This window comes from Arvicola amphibius, chromosome 13, assembly GCF_903992535.2.
Source record: "Arvicola amphibius chromosome 13, mArvAmp1.2, whole genome shotgun sequence".
NCBI classification, from domain to species: Eukaryota; Metazoa; Chordata; class Mammalia; order Rodentia; family Cricetidae; genus Arvicola; species Arvicola amphibius.
The window spans coordinates 36,452,688-36,470,940 of NC_052059.1; the positions used below are offsets into that span (position 1 = coordinate 36,452,688).

Genomic DNA, 18,253 nt, shown 5'->3' on the forward strand with positions numbered 1-18,253 from the left:
AATCTTATTCACACAGGTAGTAGAAATATGTCGGTTAGGAATTTTAATACTGCATTTTTAATTTAAAACTCTTTTCCATATTGAAAGTTATGTGTCATTTCAAATTACTTCGAAGTGTGTTTAAAACAAGCTTTGAAGATGCATTCCATGTAGTAAGAATGTTTGTTTGTGTGAGTGGTCTTTAGAAAGAGCTAAGAAGCCTCATTAGTATCAACAGAGTCAGATTTGAGCCAAGAATCCTGAGTACCTTTCTTCCCTGGGACACACCGTATATCACACAGAACAAAGCTCCTCTCCTTCTTCAAGGAAACAAAGACCCAGAAGAGATGGAACTGCCTCGTAAGCGGCCGGGCTTTGTAAAGCCCCTCTTGTTGGTTACTAATAATCACTAGATCGAATTGTCCCTTTCAGATAATCACTCCATTCAGAAGGCTGATGCTATGTGCTGAGAACAGGAAGGAGATGGAAGACTGGATCAGCTCTCTGAAGTCAGTGCAGAGCCGAGAACCGTATGAGGTAAATGCCGTCCACTTGTTTCCTGTCCTCAGAGCACAGGCTTACAGAAGAGCAGCCGCGGAGCCAGAGCTAGCCTGTGCCAGAGATAGCTCTGCAGAGGGAAGCGTTGGCAGCCTTCTCAGAACTGTGTAATGGATCTTGTTTTCACATCAAGTGCCTTGCTGTTCAGAGTAATGGGCTGAAAGTTGGGTCCGCCCCGTGGCTCGGACGTTGCAGATAGTCATGAGTGGCCAGCCGTGGTCTCCTGTTTGGCAACTCTGTCCTAACTTTGCCTTTTCAGGTGGCCCAGTTTAATGTGGAACATTTCTCAGGGATGCATAACTGGTATGCCTGCTCCCATGCCCGGCCCACCTTCTGCAACGTGTGCAGGGAGAGCCTCTCCGGAGTGACCTCCCACGGCCTGTCCTGCGAAGGTATTGTAGCCGTCTGCTTTTGTGCTCCACCAACAGAACCAGAGTGCTGTAGACACCTTGTCCTGGGACTGCACCACCACGACAGAAGCAGACAGACACTCTGCACAAAACACCTTCCTTGGTGGGGGCAAGGCCTGGGAGATGTGTTTAAGTCAAGATTTAAGTTTTATTCTAGTTCAGGGTTGGGCTCTATACACATAGGACTGACTTGGGGGAAATGCTGTTGCTAAACAGAAACCATTCGAAAGGAAGCATACATCAAAGGTCAGTGGTCTCTTGAAGGAGCTTCTACTGTCTAAAGATCCCTTGAGCTTGGTAGCAAGCATTCAGGTGTTCTTTGTTTTAATTGACTGTGGAGACCAGTATATACTCTTTGGCAGAATTCCTAATGGTTATTGATATTGCATTATTTGAAATATTTTCCTTTACTTATGCTTCATTTAATTGGATACCCTATTGCGGTTTCCTTTTCTGTTTTGCACAGCACTGGGAACTGAACCCAGAGCTTCGTGTACATTAGGCAAACACTATGCATTATCTCAGCCTCGTGTCATCATTCAGAACTTCTTTAAGTTGTCTAAAATTAAGACCCATGCTAGTGTTTTCTCTCTTTCATGTTGAAGGAGGTCGCTTGTTCGTCCGGCCGCCCAGAACCGAAATAACCACACAGATACTGCATTAATTAAATCAGTGCTTGGCCCATTAGCTCTAGCTTCTTATTGGCTAACTCTTACATATTAATTTAACCCATTTCTGTTAAACTGTGTATTGCCACGAGGCTGTGGCTTACTTGCTAAAGTTTCGGTGTCTGTCTCTGGAGGGGCTACGCGGCTTCTCTCTGACTCCGCCTCCTTTCTCCCAGCATTCAGTTTAGTTCCCCCCACCAGCTAAATTCTGCCTTGCTATAGGTCCAAAGCAGTTTCTTTATTAATCAGTGGTAATCACAGCACACAGAGGGAAATATCACATCACTTTCATTCCTTTTTTAATGCTATAATTTTAATTATAAGATGTGTGAGTTATTACTTAATTTAGGAACTGTGAGTACCAAAGGCAGATCTGTCAAGGGAAGGCTCATGGCTCTTCAGTGTGAAGAATAGAGACTGTTGGGTACTGTTTTTGAACCATGTATAGAATGGATACCAGTTGTTTCTGAAATGCAGTCACATCTTAAGTAATTTCGAGCATGTGTAATTAGGATTTAGGTTAAAGTAGTGATAGAATGTCACCCTTAATGGATTTCAAAGGATAAGATCTGCGATTGTATCAGCTGTTTACCTCAGGCAACACGGGCTTGGGATGGAGCTCTGTCACTACACCCTCTTCCTCTCCTGCCTGTTCAGACGGTGATTGCGTTTAAGACATGCAAACAGAAGTCAGACAGGCAGAGACACACTACAAAAAATTAATATACTACTTTTCATAATTTCCTAATTTAATTGAGGATGTTAAGTATAATCCCAGGGAGAAATTAACCCTTCACAATTATTTAAATAGTATCTGAACCAAGCAAGTTTAAATGGCAATTTTAAGAAATCAATAATATCAAATAATAAATATGGATACTTGCCTTAACTACTGTTTAATATTTAGGAGGGCCCAGCACGGTAAAGACTACATATTGGAATAAAAGTCATTATTTTATACAGTAATTGTGGACTTTTGTGGTTTGAAGATAGTGAGTGACATTACTGGCCAGGGCATGGGCTGTTTTCCAGCCCTCTCTGAAGAAATTCAGTTGCCACTAACAACATACAGGTGCCGAAGAGTCACTTGCGTTTCTTGGTGACCATAGCAACAGTCTGGCTTGCCATTACTTGTTACGCAGGCTGTGAGTCTCAAGGCCTACTTTATTATAAAGTGTGGCTTTTATTTTAAATGAACTGCTCCATTTTTAACGGCAAGATTTTGAAGTAAGGAAGGAATGTTTTAATTTTTACCGTCTTCTATGTCCTTGCATGGGACTCGTGATATTCCAGACCGGCCGTGCCCCAGCTGCCATCCACCTGCCTCTAGCTCCCGAGTACTGGGATCAAAGGCGCACGCCGCAGGCCCAGCTCCAGTTTTCTGCTCTGCCATCTTGGTGACTGATTCCCTAGCTGCCTGACTGCTTTCTTAATGTGCTTGAACTTTAAAAACCACTTCTGGATTATCTTTACCTTATGACAGTTTCAAAGTGCTTGTATAAATAAACAACAATGCAAAGGTCAGAAATATATACACCTCCATGAATTTCCTCAGACACATCCAAACAGGGCAGTCTACACCTAGACTGGGAGGTGATGGTTTCCAAGTGCCCTGGTGACCGTGTTATTTTGAGTGTGTGTGCAGGTCTTTGTTTTTCTCTTCTGAAGAGCCAGGTCTCTGTGTTTATTTAATTTATCTTCTTAGCAACAATCTATTATATTACATTTTAATGGCTTCATAAATACAAAGACATCAAATTTTAAGATTTCAGTTACTGCTCCTGGAGCTCGAACCTTTTCTTGAAACTCGCTTCCCTCCAGCCTCCTTTTGCCCAACCCCCACCCCCTTAAAAATTTCATCCTGTAACTTCCTTCCTTTGAAAACCACTGACGTTTTATGGGTTTTTTGTTGTTTGTTTGCTTTTTTTTTTTTTAGTGTGTAAGTTCAAGGCTCACAAAAGATGTGCGGTGAGAGCCACTAATAACTGCAAATGGACCACGCTGGCCTCCATCGGGAAGGACATCATCGAGGATGAGGACGGTGTAAGCTGCTGTGTCCCCCCCCTTCCCCCAGCCCTCTCGTGCCCTGCTCTTGCAGAACATAATGACAGAGTTAAGTGGGAATGTGGACTCTTTGGGTTAGATTGCGAGTGTTAGTTAATTATGAGTTTTGGATTTTAATTGATTGCTTCAAAGCATCCCCAGTTCTCTGTAGGGGAAATTCCTTCTGAGTAAGACTGGTGAGCTCTTCTTGGCTGGGCTGCCGTTAAAGACCTTTGTCTGACTCAACGGCCCACAAGGCTTAGCTGAGATGTTCATTTGGCAGGTTCTGGGCTTCCTCTCAACAGTCCCCTCTTCTGAGCTGGACTCCATTGTATCTTGCCTGCGAACCCTATAGAGATTACTGTCTCCTAAGCCTTGCATGCCCTTCCCCTCAGCTAGATTTCTACTGCATCTCAAAGGGTGAGCCTGTGTCTTCCCTTTGCGTACCTCTAGGACTCAGGCTTGCTAGGATGTCCTCAAATGTGGATCAGATGAGTGAAGGGCTCTCAGCACACGCAGGATCGAGTCCATCTTCTACAGCGTGAGGACGGTGTCCTCAGGCTTTCTTCTGACCACCCTTCCTGTCCGTAGGTCGCCATGCCTCACCAGTGGCTTGAAGGCAACTTGCCTGTGAGTGCCAAGTGTGCAGTCTGTGACAAAACCTGCGGCAGCGTCCTCCGCCTGCAAGATTGGAAATGCCTCTGGTGTAAGACCATGGTAAGTCTGAAGCGTTGCTCTGTGCTTTTCAGTGAGTGTCTCTCCCTAACTTGGTCTTCCATGTGGTCCAGAGGCAAAGCAAAGAATTCCTGGCGAAGCAGACCCTGGTTGTGCACACTCCCCTCTGTGACATAATGGTACCTGTTTATGTTTTTAAACTGTATTCCCTCTGATGTGAGCGTGCGTGCACGCGCGCGTGTGTGTGTTTCTCATTTCTGCCCTGGTCTTTTTGAAATGGTCCATTTATAGTAATTGCTTGTGTTCAGATATTTCGTATGTCACAGGATCCCCTTCTCATAGCTTAGTGTTTTTCTCTATTGATTTCATCACATTGTAATTTATTACTTTCAACCCCCTCCCCCACAAACTACATGGTGCCTCCAGAAAGCCCTGCTCCAAGGTGTTACTGGGTTACCGCTGATATCCCCAATGGAATTTTGCTGCAGCCCCGTGTCTGTCCTCTGACAGGATACCAAACTCAGTAGGTTGTGCATTGGTGCGATTGAAATTATACGAATGTTATATAAATAAATATTTTTTAAAGTTTGCATGCGAACCAAGGGGTTGATTCTCATCTCGTGTCTCGTTTCTGTCAGATGTTCTGATTGAATGATAACTGTCAGTGTCGGGAAGCGGCCGTGCAGATGGTGCTGGGGCAGGCGGCTGTGTGCTGGCCCTGCTGTCCTGCCACAGTGGTGACTGCCTTCTCCGGGGGTAGATTTGTTTGCTGGTATTTTGGGTCTTGCAGTCTTTTTAATGTTGGTGTTTTGAATTTAGAAGTCCCCCCCCCACACACACACACATATTTAAAATGTGGAAAACCCAGTGCTTTTGTTAAATGTGAAGCAGATGAGCAGACAGGGCAGAGGGTGGGAGGCTGGTGATTTGATTGTGTAGTTAATGAGACTGACTCTCAAGCAGAGCAAATCCTACAGTGTTTTAAATCAGGTTTGATAGGTGACCTGTGCCTCCTTATAGCTTTTAAATCAAATGAGCCTCCCTCTGTCCTGGTGCTGTGTTATCATTCTGTCTTATAAACCGTCTGTGTGTTGCTGTTTATTTTACTTTGGTCTCTGTTAGGTTTCCCTTGCTGTGATAAAGACACCATGACTAGAATGAAGGTGGGGCAGAGAGGATTTATTTGGCTTAAGGTCCTATCACAGTCCATCACTGATGGAAGCCAGGGCGGGAACTTACAAGGGAACCTGGAGGCGGAACTGAAGCAGATTCCACAGAGGAGGGCTGCTTCCTGGCTTGCTCCCCATGGCTTGCTCAGCTAGTTTTCTTACACAGCTCAGGACCACCAGGTGGGCCCTCCCACCTCAGTCATCACTCACAAAGATGCCCCGCAGGCTTGCCTATGGACCCGTCTTACAAAGGTGGTTTCCTCAATCGAGATGCCCCTACCGTGTGTCAGGATCATAAAAAAAGCTGTGTTCACAAGCATAGCATTATAGCATGTAGACTGTTACAGCTGTCTTTTCCAACTCAGTACATCCTGACCCCTAAAGCCCTCTCCTCACCTTAGAGGTCCATGACACTCACACAGCATTTTTAAAATATGTTGTTTTCATTTTGTGTGTGTGAGTGCTTTGACTGCCTGTAAGTATGTGCCCTGGGCGTGAGCCTGCTGTCCATGGAGGCCAAAAGATGGCGCCAGATCCCCTGAGAGTGGAGTTAAGGAAGGGTGTAAGTCACCTTGTCCGTGCTGCTGGGAACTGCACAAGGAGCAACTCAGCCGCTCTGCTCTCTGTTTCAGCCGCTCTGCTCTCCGTTTCTCCACTTCCGGGCACAAACAACATGTTAAACCATCCTTTCAGCTACTGTTACCTTCGGTAGCTTCCGACTCCTCTCGTTTCCTGCTCTCTCTACCGCCCTGTATCTACTGCAGTTTCTCTCCTCTGGGGTTAGCTGTTCACTTCTAACTTTCGGAGAGAAGAGTGCATCATCTCTGTGAGATGAAATTTGGAGAGGCTTTGTGCACGTTGTCTTCATCTGCAGTGTACATGTGTTTACTTTCCTTTGCTCAGTAGTTTTCAGCAGTACCTCAATCTGAGCTAATGAGACTGCACTTAAGAGGACATTCTGCATTTAAAAAGCCCTATAGAATGGCATCGCTGTTACAGGGGGTACGTGGCGGCGTCCTGGAATGTCTTTCTCCCCCTTTTATTCCCTGGCAAACTTAACTCTCCTGCCCTATCCTGTACTAGTTACACATACTAGTCTCTGTTACCATTCCCTTGTGACAGATCTTTTGGTCTCAATGTTTTTGTTGTTGTTTTCTTTTAACTCTTTACTTCTTTGCTCTTTTGAAGGGTCCACCACTCAGGATAAATACATGGAGACTCATCCTTCCTTAAAAATGCCTGGCGTTATCTTGGTATATTTCTAACCAGCTTTTCTTAAATTATTCTTTTTATGTTTTGCCTCTGGGCTTTTACCTTTTTTTGTTTCTCTATATCTTTTCTTTCCTTCTTACTCCTTGGTTTGCTGTATGACTGTCTCCTGAAGTCTTTCTCTGTCTTCTCTTCCCAGAGTTCTCCTGTTTATCCTCTCTGCCTGCCAGGGCCTCCTATCCTTCCTCCTGGCTTGCTATTGGCCGTTTAGTTCTTCATTAGACCATCAGGTGTTTCAAACAGGGAAAGTATCACAGCTTCACAGAGTTAAACAAATGTAACATAAAAGGATGCAGCACATCTCTGCATCGTTAAACAAATGTTCCACAGCATAAATCAATGTAACACATCTTAAACTAATATTCCACAACTTCTCAACTTCCTACAGCACCATTTATTGGTGTGCTTGCTATTTTGCCTTTAGATGGTGATTCTGTACTGGAGGACACCCAGTGCCTCCTACCTACCGCCATCTAGTTGAAAAGGGCCCAAAAGGAAAAACAAAACAAAACAAAAAAGAACAAAGCCGAGAACCCTACCAAAGCCTGAAGTCCTACCGCCCTGGGGCTCCAACTAGGAATTTAAAGGCAAGCGCCTGTGTGCTCCAGCCCTGCTCTTCTCAGGCAGCGCTGTGACAGATTCTCCTCCACTCTTCATTTTAAAACTCTCTGGCCAGGTGGTGGTGGTGCACACCTTTAATCCCAGCGCTCCTTCTTCCCCTCCCCTGTATTCCTCCCCCCCCCACCCCCCGCCATCTCTTCCTACTTCCCTTCACTGAATACATATTACTGTTGGGACAGCCACAGGAGTGGACTCCTCAGACAGTCTCACATGTACAGTGCTAGCCCGTCCCTCGGAAGGGGTTGTGCCTATAGTGGCTTGCTAATCACTGAACCTTTTGTGACCGTATTGATCCTGACTGAGCGGTGCTATGGATCTAGTTTATAACTTAACAGAAATGCATTGGTTTTCTGTTATTTTGGATTCTTGAAGGTTTCTCTGTTGGTTGTTAGGTCCACACCGCCTGCAAAGATTTGTACCATCCCGTCTGTCCCCTTGGCCAGTGTAAAGTGTCCGTCATCCCTCCTATTGCACTAAACAGCACAGATTCTGATGGTACGTAGCAGCCGCGTAAGTACGTGTATTTCTGGCACACTAGTGTTGACTTCATTTCCTATGATAAATAAACTGCAATTTGCTATTCTGGTCAGTGTTTAGAAATGCAGGAAGGTATGTTTGATTGTTTAATTAATTAATTTTTGTGATGCTGGGTGTGAAACGGGGCTCTTGAAGAGCTAGGCATGTGTCCAGCCAACCAGCTCCAGCCCCAGCCTGACGAATATTTTGAAATGAAAGTTGTAGTGCAAACGCTAACACATTAGCCAGATCACCATACATAAGACTTTTAGATTTTTGTTTTGCATCCCAATGGATGAAGGAAGATTGCTTATTATTAGTACTAAAATATTATTAATCTGCGTGTGTTCTCTCATTATAATTGAAGCTGCCCATTAGCATGGGCTACTATTAACATTGTCTCTCCTGTAATTTCCCTGAAGGACTTTGTAGTCCTCTGAATGCGTTGCTTTGTCCAGAGTCCAACCAGGCTTAACCGTCAGTGCCGAGGAAACTTCCTGACATCACTAGCTCTGGACTAGGGCGTTCATTACTTCCTTTCCTGCAGGCCACCTTGCAGATGGCTTCTGCGGTATGTTGTTTCAGCCGCTGCTTCATGCGCAGACTTTTGATACGTTTGCATGTGTGGAGGTAAAGCTTAGAGGTTGGCCTCTTAAATCCTCCCACCCTGGATAGATTTTCTCTTTACTATAAATTTGAAGTGTTTTCTCAGGCCTCTGCCAAGAACAGTTGGAGTATTAGAAAATACCAAGCAGGAACATGGATTATTTGACAACAGATGGGAACCCATAGCCTAGATTTGTTTTTCTTACAAATAATTAGTAAGGTTGGTGGTTTATTTCAAATACTTTGTGATTGAGGTATTTATTGTCTTTGATGTGATTTTTTTTTCCCACTACAGAGCATATTCTAAAATGCGAGTTTTATATTGTTGGATGCAAATAGTAACCTTAGCCCCCTTGGGGGATTAGATTGTAACGATGTGCCGGCCATCAGGAAGGTTCCTTAGTTTTGCCCTTTTCTCTTCTCTTCCTTTTTCTAAATGTCTGTTAATAATTTAAGAGGGAACAGCGTTCATACTAATCGCGGCTTGGGTTTGTTTTTCAGGTTTCTGTCGAGCGACCTTTTCGTTCTGTGTCAGCCCTCTCTTGGTGTTCGTCAACTCTAAGAGTGGAGATAACCAGGGAGTGAAGTTCCTTCGTCGCTTTAAACAGCTGCTGAACCCTGCTCAGGTGTTTGACTTAATGAACGGAGGGCCTCACTTAGGGTAATTCACTAATGATAAATCTTACTTGGGTAAAATATGGTCTGAGCATGAGATGCCTCTGATCCTTCTCCCCATGAAAATTTCTGTTTTCACATTGGGCCCTGGTGGCACACACCTTTAATCCCAGTATTCGGGAGGCAAAGGCAGGCAGATCTCTGTGAGTTCGAGGCCAACCTGGTCTACAGAGTGAGTTTCAGGACAGCCATGGCTTCACGGAGAAACCCTGTCTCAAAACAAAACAAACAAATAAAAACCCCAGGAAATTACAGTTTTCACTGGCCATGATCATCCCTTTGTTTCCCTCCCTCCCTTCCTTGAGCTTTGTGAGGTTTTATTTTCGTGTTCTTTTTGCCTGGTGCATGTCATTGAACCTATAGATGTAGACATCCTAGTCCTCATTATTAATCCATGTCCCTGGCTTAAAGTTCTAATTATTTGTTTCTGTGTTTTTTTTTTTCTTTCTGTTTTTGAGACAGAACTATGAGGCCCTGGCTGACCTGGGGCTGTATGTAGACTAGATTGGCCTCACAGGGAATGACCTCTCTCTCCCTCCTGAGCTCTGGGATTAAGGATGTGTTTCCTAAATCATATTTAACACAACCGTTCTGATGTTACTAAACTTCCTTCTGTCTGTTTCCAAATTTGTTATCAAAATGTGTATAACAATATTGCAAGCGTGTATCTTGCATCAGACAAATACATCGCGTTAGGGAAGGTAAACTTGTGTAAATGTAAAGTGGAAGCTGATATCAGAGAATCACCTTCGTGGAAACTAGTGTTGATTCCTACCAATACTCACAGTCAGTGAGGTAACCAAAGGGGGCTGTCTGGCACCTCAGGGGAGTACCTGAAGGATCTTGGGCTGACATCAGATAAGTGGTAAAAGGGACTTTAGTTGACTATCCTTTGAGTTTTCTGTGGTGTTGTATAACCTCACATCCAGAAATGAATACGAACTGCCTGGCATTTTCGTTGGAGGGAATGCGCCTTGGGATACGTCACCCCCTTTCAACATAGAATTTTCTGTGGAGGTGATACTGCGTCTTCTCAGGAAGGAACTTTTCATCCTCTACCCGTCTGAGCTGCTCTCCTTGTGAGACGGTTGCACAGGACCTGAGGGTTCCTAAGGGACAAAGAGACACGAAGGGGGATAGAAACAAAAGGAAGGGCTGAGACCAGGAGAGTGGAGGATGCTGGGAGCCTGCCTTGCTGAGGGCTACAGATATCTTTAGTTATGGCCTCAGTGTCCCCCACAGCCCTGAGATGCCCTCCCTTGTTTGTAATTCCTCAGGGAACGACACGTCCTGAAATGCCACCTCCCCGTCACTTTGCCTTCCTTCCCTTTCCCTGCTTCACTTTTGCTTTTTCCTCCCCCTCCTAGTTTATCTCTGTTTCTGCTTATGATTCTTTTTTCAAATTCATTTCTTGATTTAACTATTGCACTCAAGTTAGCGGTTGTATATTTATTTATTTATATTTAAATGAATGGATAATAGAGAATGTAAAGTAGGCAGTAGTTGGAGAAAGGGTTTTTATGTACTTACACTAAAAACAGACATTTCACTTTCAGCTTAAGGTTATTTCAGAAGTTTGACAACTTCCGGATTCTTGTCTGTGGAGGAGATGGAAGTGTAGGCTGGGTTTTGTCAGAGATCGATAAACTGAACTTGAACAAACAGGTAAGTGTTCTCTGGCGTGCTTGAGGCGAGGCGAGGGGTGGGAGTCTTGCTGTGTAGCTTAAGCTGGCCTTGAACCCCAGGCCCTTGTTTTCCAACTTCTCTCAAAGTATCATGGTTGCATTCTTTTGCAGTGCCAGCTTGGGGTCTTGCCTTTGGGTACAGGCAATGACCTCGCTCGAGTTCTTGGCTGGGGTGGTTCCTATGATGACGACACCCAACTTCCTCAGATACTAGAGAAGCTGGAAAGAGCCAGTACCAAAATGTTGGACAGGTATACTTTCAATTTCACTAACTCTAACTCTGAAAGTCCAAATTTCCAGGTCTTGTTTCTTGATCACTGAGATCCTGAATCAAACCTGTACAAAGTAAACACTCAATAAAAGATGCTTTTGATTAATCCCAGCACTCGGGAGGCAGAGGCAGGCGGATCTCTGTGAGTTCGAGACCACCCTGGTCTACAGAGCTAGTTCCAGGACAGGCTCCAAAGCCACAGAGAAACCCTGTCTCGAAAAACCAAAAAAAAAAAAAAAAAAAAAAAAAAAAGATGCTTTTGAATCAATGCTCCCCCAAACACCCCTGAAAAATGGTTCTGGGGAATTCATTAAATGTAAATATTATGGAGTCACTAATTTTTGTTTTGGTGTGGTTTGGGGATAGGATCTTGCTCCGTGGCTCAGCCTGACCTCAGACTTGATATTTTCTGTCTCATCATCCCGGAGTACCAGGATTATAGAAGTGTGCCACCATGCCCAGGGATGCCCATCACTTTTAATCAGTGTTCAAGTCAGAAAGCTCAAATGTTTGCAGCCAGAGCTTCTGAAGAATGAAATAGTAAGACCCACATCTTGTGGTTTCAGAACCTAAGAAAAGCGTTGTCAACTTCAGTTTTTCTCTGGGGTCTCCTCTGAGTTAATTCATTCAATAATGGGATACTGAAAAGAGAAGAGAGTCCTGCCCAGGCTGAGGACACAGCTCCTGCTCTGGGGGGGAGCAAGGTTGAGGCAGAGAGAGAGGGGGAAGAGAGAGAGAGGGAGAGAGAGGGGGAGGAGAGAGAGAAATTTGTACATTGTTCTTGACCCCTCCCCTCCCCTCTTAGCCTCCCTCTCCCCCACTTGGAACAGTCATGTTTAAAACAGAAATCACAGTGTTTGTCACCTGAAGGCATTTAGAATTTGGGTTTAGGGAACAAGAAGATTCAGTAAGCCATAATTACCCCACCCCCAAGAACTCAAGACAAATACAAAAATATCATTACAGACTTGAGCTCGCATGAATCAGAACAACTTTGATAGGATTAGCCATCTGTGGAACTCTTCCTGAAAACAAAATCGCATCAGGGAGTCACCAGTCAAAAAGATGCAATTATCCTAGGATGAGCGATAACCTCAGCACAGTAACCTTGTCTGTCAGACCGTGTAATGCTTGCGGGTGCTGTAATGCTGGATTCCATTGCTGACAACATCTTGGAAACCAGAGCTGGGCGGTAGGACCTTAGCCTATGTTTATCCAAAATCACATGAAGATGACACTGTTAGTTGAGCCATGATGATTTATAATCTGGGCTGGGGCTCAATTAAGTATGAAGGTTCCAAAGGAAGGAAGGAGAGGAGGGAGGGAGGGAGGAAGGGAAGGAGGAAAAATCAAAAGGGGTGGGGGCTGGGGAAGGAGCTCAGTGGCTCAAGCGCTTTGGTTCCCCAGAACCCATTCAAAGCCGAGTGAAGTGGCACACGTGTAATCCTAGCACTTCCTTTGACGTCACGGGAGAAGGACAGGAGCAGCCTCAGAAGCTGCCAGGGCAGCCAGCCTGACATATACCGCTGCAAACAGGAGACCCAGTTTCCCACCAGGTGGAAAATGAGGACCAACTCACAGAGTTGTTCTAAATCACCACACACAGGCTCTGACACGTGCCTGCTTGAGCTCACACCCATGAACACGCACATGCATGCACCCACACTTCATATATACACACAGAGAGAAACACGGGGGTATAACAGTGTGGTGATGGTCAGTTAAGTCGCTCAGATGTTGTGGTGACTTCGTGAGATTTGTGTACATCAAGACAGCAGTTGTGTGTCATAAATATATAGTATTTGGTAGTTTTTAACCTGAATAAAACTGAGGGGAAAGAAGGTTTTGAATGAAATAAAATCAGATTGAGAGAGAGAGAGAGAGAGAGCGCCCCCAAAAGAAATTCCTAAATGGTCCAACACTTTGCTCACTGAACAACTCAGAGTACCTGCTAAAGATTTTTTTTAAAATATTTAATCGTGTGCATGTTCCTGCATTGGCCAGTTGAGAGTGTGGAGATCTTGCAGAATTGGTTCTCTCCTTGAGCCGTGTGGGTCTCGTGGCTCTAATTCAGGTCATCTGTCTTAGCGCCAGCATCTTTACTCGCTGAGCCTTCGGACCAGCCGCTGCACAGAGGATTTTAAATGCTTCTTCTATGAGACAGATTTAAAGGGCAGTCCCGATGGGGCCTAGGAAACGGGCTCTAGAAATTTACTCCCCCCTAGTGGTTAGCCGAGAAATAGCACCCCTGTGGCTAAAGTCCTTGATAGCTCCTGGCATGCCTAAACCAATAAAGCAAAGGTGAGGAGCTTAGAATCATTCCGTTTTCTTTGTGACTTTATTGTTGATGTAAAACAGGTGATGCTAGCCCCCTAGAAAAGGGATGAAAAAAATCAATTTAACATTCTGCGTTATTTAGGCTTTTCATTAATATTTATTTGCTCTTTGGAGCTGTACTGTGACTTGGTTTACAAAAGCATCATTATGACTGTTGTACAAAGACGCAGACTTCTGGAGACAGTGGGAGTAGGAACAGCTCAGCTCGTTTGCTTGGCGTTCAATGGCACTCATTTCATGCTGCCTTCTCTGCAGTCCCAAGTGAGCTCGTACTGACATCCCTATTCTTGACCTGGTCAGAGTCACATAGCCAGTAAGCAGAAGGGCTGGTGGTTAACAGAGTCCAGGCTCAGGTTCCCAGTCAGGTTCAGTCTCGCCCTCACAGCGTGCGGGTACCAGAGAAGCCCGGAGCATCTTGTCGCCAGGGCTGGTGCTCACCTTGGATCCACTCTTCTTCTCTTGCTGCCACTTCTCCCTCTTCCCTAGGAGTTTCCTGTCTATCCAGGAAGGAGATGCAGCTTAGAAGGTTGTGGTTTTGGGCAGAATCCTTTCCTGCTTCTTGTCTTTTGACCAGAGTAGTTCAGCTTCAAGTAAAATTTCTGATCGCAGTTTTCTCTTATTTATTTGTGGAGATAACCGATACTTGTGTCATTTCTAGTTTCTGTGCGAACACATGAGCTTCATTTGGAAGCCTGTTCACCCTTGTAGAACCCGCCTTTTACACACACACACTCCCACCAGCGTGTAGGTAGGTTCTGAGGATCCAAAGTCTAGCCTTGTGCTTTTCCCCAGTAGGTGCTGGAGTCCTGGAGCCAGCTCTCCAGCCCCTGTTTATGTCTTCATGTCGAGAGTTGAAAGGCAGACACAAGTAACAGTTTAGTTCACATAGTCTAAGTAACACACGCCTACTGGGGAAGTTTGTGGAAATTGGGGTTTATATGAGAAGACTTATTCTCATCATTCTGAACCATACACTGGGATCTACTATTATATGAGCCGTGAGTTTTGGAATTGTTTGTAGTTTCCATCATTGACTGTGCATGCTCTTTATAAAATTCTTGTGTTGTAATACTGCTTTTATAATGCTTTGTATCTATAAAAATCCTTATCTCTCATCTTGTTAGACTGTAATAATGTCCTAACTCCATTATTTCCCCCAAATTAGAATTGTTTTAGATATTAATCTGGAATTATCCTGTTGATGGCTTTTCCTAATGATTTAATTTTTTGAATTATTACTTAGTGAGACCTAGTAATAACTTACTTATAACTGAAATACGTTTTCTTGAATTAAGTATTATTTCTATAACTAATTTCCTTCCATCTCATGTTTATATTACTTTTTCTTGAATTAAGGAGTGTTTACCTCACTTTCCCCCCTCTCTCTCTCTCTCTCTCTCTCTCTCTCTCGCTCTCTCTCTCTCTCTCGCTCTCTCTCTCTCTCTCTCCCCTCCCCCTCCCTCACTCCTATCCTTTTGCTAGGAGCAGTTGCTAAATATGAAATAGTTTATTTAATATGGTAATATGCATTTATTAAATCTAAGAAATTATTTTAGACCTTTGGGTTTTTGGCTCATTAAAACATAATTTAGTTAGTACCTTACAACGAACCTTATTTAGAAAGTAGAAGAGAAAGGAAAAAGCTGGAATACATTGCATCAAGAGCAGTAAGTTGGTGCTGGAGAGATGGCTCGTGTGTTGAGAACGCCGGCTGCTCTTCCAGAGGACCTGGGTTCGATTCCCTGCACCCACATGGCAGCTCACAACTGTCTGTAATTCCAGTTCCAGGGCTTAAGACACCCCCATGCAGACATACTTGTGGTCAAAACACCAATGAACACAAAATAGAAATAATTTTTTAAAAAGGCAGTAAGTCATGGGATGACCAGTTTTTCCTGCTGTGACGTGGTGTTGGAATGTTTGGATGCTGCTAATTGGAGAAATAATATAAATCCAGATAAATCCAGTGTTTATGGGATTATCACAGCTTTGTTTCTGTCCCATCCTTGGTTTAAGATAGAATAAAACTGTAGGCCACAAGTGTGTGTGTACACGTGTGTGTACAAGATGAAAATAGTTCATTAAAATGTAAAGAAATTGCAGACCAAAGGATTTTTGTCTCTTCAGGTGGAGTATAATGACGTACGAACTCAAATTGCCAGCGAAGACGTCTCTGCTTCCTGAACCCACAGAAGCATCTGAAGGATTTTTTGTAAGACTAATCCTCTGTCTACTGACCATTTGAAATGGGGTGTCCTGGAGACAGGGGAAATGGCAGTGGTGGCATACTTGTTTCATGGTGTCCCTGACTGTCTCCAGGCTTCTCTCCCAGAGTAAAGAACCCTAAGGATCCAGGTTAGAATCTTTCTGTGACCATGAACCCTTAGTGGCTGACCTTCGTGGTCCTCACCATGTCGTCTGTAACACGGCCACGGCGCTGTGAGGATTTAATGATGCAGATATATGTAAAGCAGCGGGCACGCCGGGTCCTGTCCTCACGACTCAGGACTCCAGCAGCCTCTGGTGAGCGTTGTCTGGTCGTCTGCATCGGTCATGAGCACCTGCTTGATTAGCAGGTGTTAGTGCAGCTCCAGTAAACCCGTCCCACCCACGTTCCCACCCACGTCCCAGTACTCCCGGCTGGAAGGCCATGCACCGTCTCTCTTCAGAAAGAGTTATATTTTTGTCTTTGAGTATCTTTAATGAACAAATAAATATAAGCTTTAAGTAGCACTAATCAAATGATAATAATTAATGTTAATTAATGCATTTTCTCGTAGCATTACTGGCCATGCCATGTATTATCCACTCAGCAGTGAAGAGAATAAGTTGATTGCTTGAAGAATATTGCCCTATTTTGCATTTTTTAAAAAATGTGTTTCCACTGTTCTGATCTTTAACGATACAGACTCTTGTGTTTAAATCAGACAATTAGTGGGTTGGGGCAATATTATGGAACTTGGGAGACCTGTGGTGTGAAATTGCTTTTCTGGGTGTGGCCTGCATTTGAAGGCTATGAGGTAGAAACTGCACATTAGCTACCAATGGATGGACTTGACTATAAATTACAATGAATTTTTTTGAGACAGTGCCAATCAGAGTGGCATTATGGAGGAAAATGATTACTGAAACTTCAGTTATTTCTGAGCAAATGGGCAAAAAAGAGTGAGATGTCTGAACAAGGCGAGGGACCATTGGGGACCAGCTTGAATGGGGCTACCATCTCTCTTGGAAAATTCTGGTTTATGGCACTTGACGAAAACATTTGGCAGAAAACTCTGTGCATGAGGCTGTTTAGATAGCATGCACATTTTTACATATCAGGAAGATGCACTCTTTCAATAGGATGTTAAGGTTTGAGTTCAGTAGAAAAGGAAATACAGGGCAATTGGGAATGGAGTATGTTTCAGGAGAAGTATAATTTTATGGTTGCTTACCAGATTGTATGGCTCCACACTTGAATTTTTAAAAACCTTTTTTACTGAAGTGTTATGCATAGGCAGAAAAGTGTGCATATCTTAGATGTATAGCTTGGAAAATTTTCACAAATTAGGCAAGCCGTATGTAACTGACACCCAGATCCCAAGACACCATATCTGTGCCTCGATAAGCCCCTCTCCTGCCCTTGTAAAACACCCGAACCCCACATTTCTCATGAATGACCACTGTCCTGACCACAACTTACACTAATTCTGCGTGGTTTATGAAAATGGAGACATAGACTATAAAATAGAAATCGTTTTGTGTGCTTTTTGCTTTGGCTCCTTCTACGCAGTGCTTGTCAGATTCATCTGTACTGTGGCACACTTGTGCCCCTTTCCCTCCCGTGTCCTGCGGTATTTCCATGGGACACACACATTATGTTCACACCGTGCGAACATCTCATCTAGTTCATGCCTTTTGGTGCCCACACATCTGTTTCCCTGGGGTGTCTACGTAGGACTTGAGTTTCTTGGTCCTCTAGTGTTAGGCCTGTGTTCAGCTCCAGCAGTGTCCAGCACCTTCCTAGGACCTATGGGTTTTTATGTAGGAGAGTTTTTTATCGCCCGCAGGCTGCGCCGGTTGTCGGTGTGTGTTTTCAGTTTGTCTTCCCCAGGTTCGCAAGGAAACCAAATGTCAATCACTGGGTCATTCTACTTGGATTTCTAGGTCTTTGTCTATATTTTATACGCACTAGTCTGGCTTTTACCGTATTCATTCTAAGTAATGCTTCTTATAGTCAGGATATAATTATATATAATTCATTTATATATAATTTTCAAAAAATTAATGGATCTTCTAAAAATGTAAAGAACTCCAGAACCTGAAAATAGGAGTCAGGGGAAGTTTTCTTTGTATAATGACAACCCCCCCAACATACACACTGTTTGTACAGTGATTCCCCACTTTTCATGACAGCCTTTGCCCCAGACACACTTTCCATGACAGCCTACGCCCCCTCCCCCACACTTTCCATGGCAGACTATGCCCCCTCCCCGACACTTTCCATGACAGTCTTTTTTTTTTAATTTCCGTCTTCTCCCCTCCTCCCACGTCCCTCCCCTCCACCCATTCCATGACAGTCTTGTACAGTACGAACAGCACATCTCTGAAGCAGTCATAACTGGGTTGTAAAGACGTCAGCAGCAGTCATATAGCATAGGGTTTTCTTTTCTAGATGACGATTTATGAAGACTCGGTTGCCAATCACCTTTCGAAAATCCTCAATTCTGACGAACACGCGGTGGTCATATCGTCTGCCAAGTGAGTTGTGGGACTGACGCGAAGAAAG

The 18,253-nt window shown here is 44.1% G+C and overlaps 1 protein-coding gene across 2 annotated transcripts in view; it reads left to right on the forward strand.

Annotated features, from left to right (window-relative positions):
• Window positions 1–18,253, forward strand: part of Dgkh (diacylglycerol kinase eta) — a 157,675-nt gene that overhangs the window by 99,190 nt on the left and 40,232 nt on the right. For both annotated transcript variants that reach the window (XM_038310039.1, XM_038310038.1), the window contains 10 exons: window positions 412–516; window positions 797–929; window positions 3,552–3,658; window positions 4,250–4,375; window positions 7,785–7,887; window positions 9,016–9,175; window positions 10,746–10,854; window positions 10,986–11,125; window positions 15,610–15,694; window positions 18,140–18,225. In XM_038310039.1, coding sequence (XP_038165967.1) covers window positions 412–516; window positions 797–929; window positions 3,552–3,658; window positions 4,250–4,375; window positions 7,785–7,887; window positions 9,016–9,175; window positions 10,746–10,854; window positions 10,986–11,125; window positions 15,610–15,694; window positions 18,140–18,225 — 1,154 coding nt within the window. The remainder of the gene's footprint in view (window positions 1–411; window positions 517–796; window positions 930–3,551; window positions 3,659–4,249; window positions 4,376–7,784; window positions 7,888–9,015; window positions 9,176–10,745; window positions 10,855–10,985; window positions 11,126–15,609; window positions 15,695–18,139; window positions 18,226–18,253) is intronic.